The sequence below is a fragment of the Balaenoptera ricei genome, chromosome 15 (assembly GCF_028023285.1).
Source record: "Balaenoptera ricei isolate mBalRic1 chromosome 15, mBalRic1.hap2, whole genome shotgun sequence".
NCBI lineage: Eukaryota > Metazoa > Chordata > Mammalia > Artiodactyla > Balaenopteridae > Balaenoptera > Balaenoptera ricei.
In genome coordinates this window covers 67,640,830-67,653,611 of record NC_082653.1, presented here as the reverse complement: position 1 = coordinate 67,653,611, position 12,782 = coordinate 67,640,830, and the positions used below count along the sequence as shown (strand labels likewise).

Genomic DNA, 12,782 nt, shown 5'->3' with positions numbered 1-12,782 from the left:
CCCTTTCCCATTTGACAGTATATATGAGGGCTTATTTCAGGGCTCTCTATTCCATTGGTCTATTTGCCTTTATGATCACTGTAGCTTTGTAGTAAGTTTTGAAATCAGGAAGTGTGAGTCCTCCAGTTTTGATCTTTTTCAAGATTGTTTTGACTATTCGGTGTCCCTTGAGATTCCATATGAATATTAGGATGGGTTTTTCTATTCCTGCAAAAAACATCATTGGGATTTTGATAGGGATTGCACTGAAACTGTAGACATTTTAACAATATTGACTCTTCCAATCCATGAACATGTGTTTCCATTTGTCTTCTTTAATTTCTTCCAGCAATGTTCTGTAGTTCTCATTATACAAATCTTCTACCTCCTTGGTCAATTACTAAATATTTTATTTTTTTGATGCCATTGTAAATGGAATTGTTTTTGTAATTTCCTTTTTAGATTGTTCCTTGTTAGTGTGTAGAAATGCAACTGATTTTTGTATTGACTTTGTTTCCTGCTGCTTTGCTTTGCTGAACTCATCGGAACAGACTTTTTGTGAAATCTTTAGTTTTCTACATATAAGATCATACCATCTGCAAACATAATTTTACTTCTTCTTTTCCAATTTTTTTCTTCTTCTTGCCTAATTGCTCTAGCTAGGACTTCCAACACTATGTTAAACAGAAGTAGTTATGGTAGGCAGCCTTGCCTTGTTCCTGATCTTAGAGGAAATGCCCGGGTATCACCCTTGTATAGACATTTTATGGTTGACTTACTTACTTACTTCTTTAACATGCCATTGGAATCCACTGCTTAGGATTTTTATTCATATCATGCTATCTTTGTCAGGTTTTTAAATTAATCCTTTGATAAGAATTTGGGGGCCTATTACATGCTGAAGTTTAACCCTTGTGTTACCTCATAAAGATTTGATATAATTCAACTATGATAATCCCTGGCCCTTTTCTTCTCTAATAATTGCTCGGTTGCAATTTCTTTCCAACCACTTTTAATAATTTATATGTTCCTTATAAATCATCTAACTAACTCTTCTAACTTTTCCCATCTCACTATCTATACAAGCTTGTGCCATTTTTCTTCACTGGTAATTACTGATCTATCTTACTTTACATTCATTTCTTACCTCATTTTGTTTTTAAACTTTTCCTATGTTCTTTATCATTTTCCTAGCTATTTGAATTCAATGTTTAACTCATCTCTCTTTATTAGTGTTTAAGGCTTTGACTCCCCACTGAGCCTGACCCCCCCAACCCCTGCCAGTTCTGCTCTGCTCAGTCTCTGCTGTACCACAAGGGGCCTCTCCTTGGTAGTAGTATATGATAGCTGGACACACTCCAGAAAAATTCTGGAAGTTTTTTTTACTCTTTTCAGACTCATATATGTTAACAATTAGAACCAAGAACATAATATACAATCAGCCTGCTAAACTACATTACCAAATATTAGATGTTTCTCTTTTCTTTCTTTCTTTTTTTTTGGGGGGAGGGGTACATACACATAGACCATCATCTAAACCTTCAGATAGTAGTGGCTCTATTGCCCAAAATAGACCATGGCAAACGTCTTACTGTAGCAAAATTTCACATCTAGCCCAATCCAGCTTACTCTTATTTTTTCATAATCCTCTAAGGGCTGCACTGTCCAGTAGTCACTACGAGCCACATGTGCCAAGTACTTAAACTGTAGCTAGTCCAATTTTGAGTGTTGGAAGTATAAGAAGATACCAGATCTTGAAAACTTTGTACCATGAAAATATTAATATTTTGTTTTCCATGTTGATGTTTTAGCTGTATTAGGCTAAACCAAATACATTAAAATTTAACCAGTTTCTTTTTACTATCTTAATGTGTCTACCAGAAACTTTTACGATTACACACGTGACTGCACAGCACTACCGAGCAGCGCTGCTGGCGCTCTTCCCTCTGGCGTACACACCAGGCTCTGAAACCACAGAGAGCGTCGCCTTGTAACCATCTGAAGACGACAGCACCATGATGCCACGTTAGTGTTAGCATTTATTTTAAAAATACACAAAATATAAATTCTTTACATCAAAGTGTGATGACCTCACTTATACATTGTTCCATACTTACCTGGTTTTGCTTGCATCCTTATGCAAACATTAAGAATAAATGGATTTGATTCTGATTTTTTGCTATGGTTCATGTAAACAGTTGAGACTGCTACATAAAGTAGGTTGTTTTAAAAGGTAAAATGGCCACAGGAAACCAACAGTAAAACAATTCAATTTGGTTTGTTTAACGAAATTGGCAGAAGTCTTAGCAGATAGATAATTGAAGACAATATTGGCTTCTAGGCATTTTAAATATTAAAAACCTTGAGGTTTTCTTGTAAACATAACTTAGACCTTGTTGGCATTAAGTTTGAAAGTAAAATATTAAACCATGATTTTCATCATCCTGCCCATGTCAGTATACACTCTCTTTATTATGAGAATGAAACCAAATAATAAACAAAATACATCAGGAATTTCAAACTGTACTGCAGAGAAGGTCCCAGCTGGTCTCTCCTGGGGGCGGTCTAACTTAAGCTGACCCTGCCACTGGCTGGGTGTGATCCCCTCTGTCCACTGGACAGTGCAACGCCACAGGCCAAGAGATGGTCAGTTCCTCTTGCTCCAAGTCTTCGGAAGCAATTGAGACTCTACTTCCACCTCTGCTGGCTCTGCCGTCCTTCCTTGGGCTTGAATTCACTGGGTTAGTGGTTTGCAACTATTGTCAAGACTGTACTGTCCCTTTAAGGTACCACATGCCACCATAGCTTACACAGCAGTCCTATGAATAGAGAAACATGTCAAGGGCGGACTTTAGCAGGAAAAGGAGCTACTTACATTCTGTGCAGAATATCAAAACTTGATTTATGATTAATGGAGAGAACACAAATGGGAGATCAAAATCTGCCTGACCACGACACTGTGGTCACCGCCCAGGCCCCTCCATGTGTGGGCCTCAAGCCCCTCCTCTCCTCAGGGGTATCTTAAGAGTGGGGGACTATAAATGAATGTGCTCTATAAACACAAAATACAAAAACTGAATAAGCTGACCAGAACAAAAGTGCTTCACAAATAGCATCAGCATCTATGGACCTGGAATATAAGAATACTAGAATATAGGGAATTTGTCATCAGCTTTCAGTGTTCCAATGCTTCTGCAAGTATGATATTTGTACCACACAGTCAATTCATAAAGGCATTATAGGTAATGCTTAACAGGAATTAAGTATTTTCATATACTAGACAAATGATATATTCCTTTTTAAACTAAATTTTATTTTAAAATTGTTCTACTAAAAGCAAGTAGCACAAGAGTTAGTATGTGGCTATGGCAAAAACCATGAAAGTGGTACACTATTCAAAGGAGTGGGGTAAGGATTCTAATCTAGGCCCTGTCACTGTAAAGGATGACTATATTTTTTTAAGATGGAGCTTACATCTTATTCAATTTAGTCCTTTTGCATATACCAACCACACCGATGCCAATTATCTGTTGCTGAAGACCCGACTGGCTGGGGAGGAGTCCAGAGGAAGCCTGATTTGTAAACACAGCAGTAGGAAAGGCACGAGACTAGGTCCCTTTCCACACACTGTCAGCCTCTATCTAAGACAGGGAGGAGCCAGTCGTGGGCGCCCTGGTTCTTAAGCTCACAGTCAGCAAAAGCCTGGAGCCTCTGGATATTATTATACACAAAATGGATGTACCTTTAGCACTTTATCCAACTCCTGTTTACTCAGATCTTCTCCACACTCTTGAGTCAGCCGAGACTGGATCATGTTCCGGCGTACCCGGTAATTTTTGGAAAAAATTTCAAGCAAAACCTGTCGATGCTTTAGTAGCAAAAACATGTTATTATGGGAAACAATCACCTAAAAGAGAAACATCCCCAAACAAGAAACCCAAAGGCTATGGACCTAACTCCACGCTGCAGTCTTTGATCAAAGTCCTTGCTCAGGACTTCTGGTTAAAGACAAACACGTTTGGCCAATTTGTCACCTCTTAAGACCCCAATAAAATGAAGAAATAAAGGTATATGCCCACAAGAACAACCCAGTGAAGCATTGGCAGAGGATGAGTGATTCAGACATACTTTTTCATGATTAAAAAACAGGAGTGGTAACTGATTCAGCAGGCAGGTGAAGCCACCATCTAAACTGCGTGAAGACAGAGAACAGGATGAGGAGTGAGTGGCTTAAAGTCCTGACACACAAACAAGACAGGATGCCATGAAAAGCATTACGTCCCAAAGAAAAACTAAACAGGAAGGATAAAGGATAGTCAAAATCCCCACCCCCTGCAAAGTACAAAAGGTGTTAAATGAGAGAAAAAAGATTTGATCCACTAGGTCCAACATATGACCTAAGAATTCCGGAAGAACAGAAAAAAACAGGTACAGGAATTACGAATCTATCACAGAACTTCGTAAGAATGACTCAACTGCCCAGTACAGTAATAATCCACACCAGGGTGCATCTGGAGTTGCACTGATGTGCTATATGCGGAGTGAGGAAAACTGTAAGTTTGGTTTAAAGGAAGGGTGTGGATCAAACTGAAAAGACCAAGGAACAGAGTGTCAGTGCACGACAACTCTGAAAGCTTGAATACAGTGGAAAACGATCTTAAATTCAGAGGAAGATGATCTGCCCTCCAAAATCCTAGTCCCAGACAAATAATAAAACCTGAGGACAAAAGAAAGCCATTTTAAGACATGGAAGAATGCAGACAACTCCTCTGTGCCCTTAGAAGCTAAAATTAAGCAACACGGAAGACAAAAGGTTGCAAGCCAGCAAGAGACACGGAGCTGGTCCCGCTGGGGAGGCATGTGGGGAGTCAGACTCAAGAACGGTACTACTGTTGGTATCCATGTGTTCAGAAAACCATGCAAGTGAAAATAGGAAGCAGTATAAAGAAGAAATGATGTCAATTATATTTCAATAAAGCTGGAAAAAAGTGAAAAAAAAAAAAAGAAGAAGAAATGTAATCGTAGATACTACTGGTATTTGGCTCTACGATGAACAAATTTCCAGTCATGATGCTATAAGCATTGATATATGATTTAACAAAAAAACTTGTCGTAACACATCCCACACCTGTCTACATTCTCCCATAGCTGAGAACTAAATCCTCATCCACCACAACAGGAAGCCCGTTGATAACATCAAGTTGAGACATCAGAGAGCAGTATAAGCATATTTCGCATATATATAATAATTTTTAAGAATGGAGGAACTCTTTTGATGGTTATCTTGTAGTTAAAAAGTGATTGCCTATGAGGAGTGGGAAATCAGGTCAGGCAGGGCAGGAGACGGTTTCCCATATAGCTTCAGTCTTACTTATTTTTAAGAACATGCACTTATACTTTTTTCCTTTTAATTATTGGAGTACTTCAGGAGTAGGAAACCCAGATGCCACCTATTCTGGCCAAAAGCACACAGAGACTGTTCCAGTTTGCTCTCCATCTACGGCACCATCACAGAAGGCCCTGCCCTTTTGGTATTCTCAGCCTGCCTGTCAGTCCCCTTCTAAGAGGTAAAAGGGGACACAGAACTCAGTGGGGGCCTTTGCTCACTCCCCTTCTCCCCACACCTGAGGGATAGGACCTGGAAAAGGACAGATCGACTGGAGTTTAGCAATTAAATCTTAATCTTTAAAACTCAGGCAAGCTCATGATTTAAGGAAAACTTCTGGACCTCAGGTGCTGCTGGCTGCATTCATACTCTGTTCACTGGACACCCGTGACCCTTCCTGTCTAGGTGTGACTAGAGGCAAAACGACCAATTTCTCTAACCTGAGGTCTGATCCAGCACCTGAGATCTGATAAGGAATCCTTTTAATTCCTGCCGCCATCAGCCACCTGAAAAATGTGGTCCATTACAGGTTCACAAGCCTGCCTGGGCATCAGAATCATCTAGAAAGCTTTGTAGAAACTTAAATACCTAGGACCCTACCCCATTCCTATGGAACTGAACTGAATCTCTGGGGTCAGTCCTGGGAATCTCTGTAGTTTTTAAAAGGCGATTCTGATGCCGATGGTCCAGACTGGCATTTGGAAACCACTGGTTTTGGCTCACACTACTGGCACATCCAGCATGTCTGAAGTACACAGAGACACAGAGCCAGAATACTTAAAATTGGGAGCGGCTGGAAAATCTGAAGTGGACACAGCCGCACTCTGGGCCTCCCCAAAGGTCTGACCCTCTGCGGAACACCGACCTGCTCCCGGGGAGGACGGCAGCAAAGGTCACCTCACCTGGTCACTCATGTCTCCAGACTCCCAGAGGGCGAACACCTTCTGCTCATCCGGGGAAGCAGCCGTCTGTGGGGGAAACTAACCGAGGCCCAGGTGTGAGCTGGCCGATCGTGTTCGCCACCTGGGTCCTCCCTCCCCCGGGGCCCTCACGGTCTGCACGCGCCCAGCTCCTGCCGCTCACCAGCCGCGGGCTGTGGGCGGCCGCACGCCTGCATCTGCGTCCTCCTCCCCACCGGCCACACCCGCGCGGAGAGGGCTCCCGCGAGCAGCAGCACGCGCCCGGCCCGCGGCCTGCACACGTGCTCGGTGAGGCGGGGAGGCGGCTGCTTCCGTTTTCCCCATCGGCCTGGCGTGAGCTCTCCTCTCTGCTTTAACATCCAGTGTCCTCCCGCCCTAATATCAACCCTCCGATGTGTCCTGAGGAGCACTCCCGGCCCCCGTAACTCCTTAGGAACATCCTGGGGATTCCTTTCAATCCCCCCAACAAGGGCCGTGCCCGTACGGCTTAGAGGCCCTGCCCGACCCTAAGCGGCCCGTGCCTCACAGTTCAGCAGCGTCCGAAGGTGGGCCGAGGAAAGGGTGGCCTGGGCTCCTGGTTCCCGCAGGAGCAGGAAGGGGCGCCTGGTGGAGTGGCACCACAACACAAGCAGTAGCAACAGTTCCTACCACGTAAAGTCCCAGGTGGGGCTCTAAACATACAGTCTCGTTTGCTACCAGAGAGGAAGCGAGGTGTTGCTGCCTCCACTCTCCATGAGAAAAGCCCGGTTCAGAGAGGTTCACTCAATGTCTGTGGTCACACAGCTAACAAGTGGCAGAACCAGGAGTTAAACTCAAGTCTTTGCGAGTGTACTTGCTCTCCCTGGGCCTCAGCTCCCTTGTACAAAGAAAAACAAGGATGGACAGGTCTGAGGAACATTCCACCTTGGACATGACTATGACGCAGGATCCCGGGTCCCGAGGGTGGCCCACTCCACGCCCCTTGCCCTCTATCCACTCCAACAGCACAAGATGGCCGGGCTAACATCAGGCAGGCGCCTCTCCCTTGCCTGGCTCAGTCAGTCAGCCAAAGGCAAGCCTGCAGATAACCGGACCCGTTTGCTACGTGGACAAGGGTGGCTCCAAACAGGGCAGGGCCCCCAAACCCCAGTACCTTCTGTAGAGAGCTCACCAAGGAGGCTCCCTGCCACGAGTGCCAGATCCCCCGGGACACCCCAGCCAGCCTGGGACCCAGGGCCTCTTGTCCTAGTTTCTGCTCCTCATGTACACAGGGATGGGCCTTTGCCTCAGATCACCCAAGGCTGCAGGTGCTTCTGACCTTAGACTGCAGACGTCAGCGCTCCCTTGTTAAGAGGCAGACACAGCCCCACCTCACCCCACGTGCCGCCAGGTCTGGACAGAGCCTGGGAGAGAGAATGACGAGCACAGCCCCCCTGGGGCCACAGCCTGGCACGCTTCACCCTCAGCGCAGGGAGGTGGTCTCCAAGGGTCCCTCTGCTCTTGCACTTCCTCCCCTCTAGGGCCCCTTCCAATGACGGGACAAGAAGCCCAGAAGCCGGGGGGTGTGGGGGTGGCCCGCCCTGAACCTGCAGGCTTGGCACCAGAAATGCTAATGGAAAGGCCACAGAGCCACGCTAGTCAGCCAGCCTCCAGGGCAGGGAGGCCCACCGGCAGGAGCCCAGGCACAGCTGGGGGCTCTGGTGAGAGGGCCAGCTCGTCTCAGCTGAAGCAGAAACGATTTAAGACTTGGCTGGAGCCACTGTACAGAGGTTCAACTTCCAGCTCTATCACTTCCTGGGTATGTGACCTTTAAACAAGTTCATTCTACTTCTTTGAAACTCAGGCTTCTTCATCTACCGTTGCAAGAAGATCAAATGATACTAGAAGTGAAATCATCTTGAAAAACGGCAAAGCTGACAGGAATGAGGGAGGTGCCGGCACAGGAGGGGGCTAGACCCCGGGACGGGGAGCCGGCGTGACCAAGTAAGGCCCTGCTGTGTGCCAAGCCAACGGGTGACGACGGCCTTCAGACTCCCACTCAGCCCTCACCAAAGCCCCGTGACACAAAAACTAACATTCACCCACTTGAGATGAGGGTGCAGAGCCGAGAGGCTGACCGGCCCAAGGTCACACCCAGCAACCACGTGGGAGCCAAGATTCACACCAAAGCCAACAGTCTCCCGAGTGCCCCTGCCCCGTGCACCCTGCAAACAGCTGTTTCCCCAAAGCCGGCAGGGCTCAGGCCACTCTGGTACCAGCTTCTCTCCACAGCCACTTTCAGCCAGGAAAGATGCTGCCTACCCAGGAGCCCTCCGAGGGGCGTGTGCCGCCCGTCCAGCAGGCGCTACTTACAGGCACCAGTATCTGCTTGCAGCCAGCGGCCAGCACCGTGTCCTGCAGCATGCGGTCCGAGATGCCGCTGAAGAGCATGTGGCCGGGGGGCAGGCTGGCCAAGTGCAGGTTGAAGAGGCGCTTGAGTTCGCTCAGCGTGAGCACAAACTGTCTCTGAAAGGTGGCCTCCACGAAGGCCCTCAGTTCCCGGGCCACGGGGGTGCCGGCAGAGCCTGAGGGCGGGTGCCCGTTGAAGCCGTCCCCGCCTGCCGCCCGCCCAGCAGGCAGCCCGTTGGCCAGCCTGCCGTGGAGGCCACTGCTGGGCGAGGTGTCCATGGGCTCCTCGGCCTCCTCTGCGCCCCGCTCCTCCTCCTCCTCCCCCTCCTCGCTCACGGGCTCCTCCTTGATCCGCACACCGGGCAGGACCGAGGCCGCCCGCAGCTGCTCCTTCCTCCGCTGCAGCTCCCGCTCCAGCAGCGCATGGTTCTGCTGGGCCTGTCTTTTGGCGACTTGGACCCGCTGGTCCCCAGAGACCAGCCCGGCAGGCCCTGCGGAGAGACACAGGGCTGCTCAGGACAGTAGGGACCGTGCAGGGAAGGGCCTGAGATGAAGTCCCACGGCCCCTCTGCCCCACAGACGTTCCCTTCCATCCTGATGGGGACACCCTGCTGACCAGAGGAAGGGGACAGGGAAAATGCAAGCCAGCTGGCACTTGAAGCAAGTGGCCCAGCCTGCCTTTCGCCCCCATCTTACCCAGAAGGAATGTGGCTACCCCAACAATGAGGGAAGAAACAGAACGAGGAAAAGCAGATTCCCACATTCAGAGACCCAAGCCAGGGTGGGTTACTGCTGAGTCCCTGCCACCAGCATCCCTGCCAACCCAAGCGGGCGAGAAATCTCAGCGGCCTGGAACCCAGATGCCTCGGTCCCTGAGGCCAAGGCTCTAACACTGGACAAGCCTCCAGCTGAGGGAAGAGGGCACGGAAGGGCAGCCAACAATGAGCCACAACCCCTCATATCCCCCCACAGGCTGAGCCCTGACAAGTTCCAGAAAAGTAGCCCTTCTGGAGCCAGTGTCAGGGTTAGGGGCCCACCCAGCCGACACCCCTCCACACCTGATTGTCCATCCGGCTTCTTTGGCATGGTTTCCTTCACAAGATTATAAACTTTTTCTAATCTGAAAAGAAGAGTGAACCCTCTTAACTTTAAACCGTGTCCCCTCACGTCACCTGCCTCCCAGCAGAAACACCCCCGTAAGCCCTGGACATCCTAGTCCCTAAGACGTCGCACGCCTGGAACTTCGACGGTCTCTCCCCGCAGCTCGGAGCCCCACGGCGGGGGTGGGGAGTGGTGGGCCACCCTCCCTTCCCCAGCGGGTCTCCCGCCAGCCTGCCTCGGGCCACACAAGCCCCGGCTCCTGCTCCTGAGTGCTTTCTCCCTCCTTCCCGACCCCCCAGAACAGACGCGGGTCAGTTCGAGTCAGCTCGGATCAGCAGGCGTGTCTGTGCCAGGTCTCTGCCGGGGGGATTCTGGGATCGAGCAGCAAGGTCCACCTGAGTGGAGGAGGGGTGCACACAGCCCCAAATTTGCATTCCCGCCCCGGATGCAGCCGGGCTGCACTCCCCGCTGGAAGCAGGTGGCTGGGGACAAGCTGGGGTGCCTCTGCCTGGCTCCCCTCCCCCCGCCCAGCAAGCTCGTACTTGGCCTGGATGCCCGTCCACAGCATGTGCTGCCGCTGGACCACATCTGGGTGCTTCTTGATGAACTCCCCGTCATAAGGCAGTATGAACTCCCAGCCCTTGTTGATCCTCACTACGGCCATGTGCTCCAGAAAGTCCTTCACGTCTTCCGCGCAGAGCTGGCGAGAGGGGGCCAAAGGTGAGGCACGCCCAGCCCGAAAGCCCCACCCAGCCCCCACTCCTCCAGTAGTGGGGCCGGGCCTCGGATCAAGAAGAACTTCACTTACTTTAGTCACCGCTGCCACCTCTTTCCTTACCACCCACCGGCTCTGCGTGAACTTCCACATCTAAGGGAGAAAAAGAAGCTTGTTTCCAGGAGGCAGGGATCCTACTAGGACTGTCCCCAAAACCCCTGCTGTTGTCCTGGGAGCCAGGGATGCGGGCACAAAGTGGTGGCTCTGAGCCGGCCTGGGTGTCAGGCAGACTGGGTCTGGGTCTGGGTCCTGGCTGAGGGCAGTCACTTCAACTCTGAGCCTCCATCTCCTCCTCTGCAAAGGACCTCCTGGGCCACCTCTTCCAGGAGGGCAGCTGGACCCACTCCACACCACAGAAGCTCCCTGGGGTGGCGGACACCTTGCCCGTATGTCACCTACAACAACTCAGATTTGACTAGACCCTCTCCCAGACCCCCAGATGTGACGGTGTCTCACAAACAGAGGAGGGCTGACAGGCAGCTGAGGGTGAGTGGCACACGTGTGGAAGGCGAGCCTGAGAGTCGATGCCACTGCACCCTGACCCCCAGAGACGAAAATAAACCACACAGGCATCTAGACGCTAAGTACCCACAGGAGCTGGGACAGCCAGCTGGGAAAAGAAAAAACGGAGGCACTCTCTGAAACAGCTTAAGGGCTGCCTGGTGTGATTAGGTCTGCGCATGAGCTCACCAAGGTCACCACGGACAGCTCCAAGGAGACAGACTGCAGCAAACGCAAAGCACGCTGCCAAGGTCAAGGGAGGCAGCGCAGGTCCCAGCAGCTCAGGGGTCAAGCCTTTGGGAGGGACGCCTTGGCTGGGACTTAAGCTCTGGATAAGGGGCAGGGGGGCAGATGGGGTGACGGGGTGGAGGCATGAGCCAGCTCAGGAGCTGCAAAAAGCCCACAGCAACAGTGCAGGAAACACGCATGAGGAAAGCGGTTGTGAACTGGGGAGCGTCAGCCCCACTCAAAGAGGGTGCTGTTTGGGGGTGCGGGTCCAATGGTACCAGACTGTCCAATTATTCATGACAAGACAGAAATCTAGTTTGAATCATGACTGTGATTTGTAAAAATAGACAACTAAGTCAACATTTTAAAAACACCACTCAGGTCAAATGGCTCCTTGGCCAGAATCTACCGATGGGACTCCAGTTTGCAACCTCCAGGCTAGGAACTCAAAGGTTCTTATGAAGCTGAAGACTCCAGGGTCTGAGAGGAAGGAGAAGAAAGGCCAGAGTCCAGAGCCCTCCACTCCCCCCAGCCCCACCCTGGCCACACATACCTGCCCTTTGCCCGCTGCCTGGGCGAAGGTCCGGGATACTCTGTGCTGCCCCAGTCCTCCTCCCATGATGCCCCAACCCGGGAGGCCAGAGAGCCTGGGCACTTACAACAAAGTCTCGGCCCCTGCAGAGCACCTCAGCAGGCACGCCGCTGTGAGGGCTAGAAGAGTCCTTGGGGTACAGGATGTCACTGCCAATGAGACAGGGTGGCAGGTCAGTCCCTGTCCTCAGCCCCTCTGCCCCCCACTCCCTCAGGCTCCGGGTGGAAGCTCAGGCCTCTTTCCAACATGGGGGGGTGCCGGCCTGGGCCCCAACCGCTCCCCTCAGACCCTCCCCTTTTCCCCGGGAGCCTGGCTCCAAGAGTTCTTCCTCCTACCCCTTTCCCAACGCCCCCCTCGCACACCTGCCCAGCCCCAAGGCCCCTGACATAGTCGGAGGGGCCCGGGGCTCAGAGACAGACAAGGTGAACCCAGGACGCTGGCAGACAGCAAGTCCCGCCTGTAAAGCAACACACAAGGCCTTACCGCTGGCTGAAACGGAAGGGGGGAGCAGTGTGAGCTGAGGCAGGAAGGGTCAGGGACTGGGATGCAGACAGACCCCAAGCACGGGTGAGGCTGAAGCCTTTGGAGAGAATGGGACCAGCACTCAAGGCTCAGGGACCTTCAAGGGCAAATGAGCAGGCACCAAGGCCTAAAAGCATCTCCTGACCCCAAGTCCAGACGCAGACCCTGTTGCCCAGGAAAATACACACGTCCCCGGCCATCCATGCCCGGGGTGCCTTTGCTCTCCCTGCCCCACTCGCCTCCTCAATCCCACCTGGCAGCCAACTACTACTTTCCTTCAAGGTTGAGCTCTGTGTCCACCCTTCCTGTAAAGCTCTACGGGACAGGGCCCTGGCCCCATCTCTGCCACACGGAGAGGAGGTACCCACTAAGTACACAGTGTGGTCCGTGCTCTGGGCTGTAACGGTGCCT

At 50.8% G+C, this 12,782-nt stretch overlaps 1 protein-coding gene across 3 annotated transcripts in view; it reads right to left on the bottom strand.

Annotated features, from left to right (window-relative positions):
• Positions 1-2,430: 2,430 nt before the first annotated feature.
• The window catches only part of POLR3E (RNA polymerase III subunit E), a 30,927-nt gene continuing 20,575 nt past the window's right edge, over positions 2,431-12,782 (bottom strand). For all 3 annotated transcript variants that reach the window (XM_059898954.1, XM_059898956.1, XM_059898955.1), the window contains 8 exons: positions 11,917-11,998; positions 10,562-10,621; positions 10,296-10,453; positions 9,711-9,772; positions 8,617-9,143; positions 6,268-6,345; positions 3,722-3,847; positions 2,431-2,798 (listed from right to left, as the gene is read on the bottom strand). In XM_059898954.1, the coding sequence (XP_059754937.1) occupies positions 2,742-2,798; positions 3,722-3,847; positions 6,268-6,345; positions 8,617-9,143; positions 9,711-9,772; positions 10,296-10,453; positions 10,562-10,621; positions 11,917-11,998 (1,150 nt within the window). In that variant the 3' untranslated portion in view covers positions 2,431-2,741. The remainder of the gene's footprint in view (positions 2,799-3,721; positions 3,848-6,267; positions 6,346-8,616; positions 9,144-9,710; positions 9,773-10,295; positions 10,454-10,561; positions 10,622-11,916; positions 11,999-12,782) is intronic.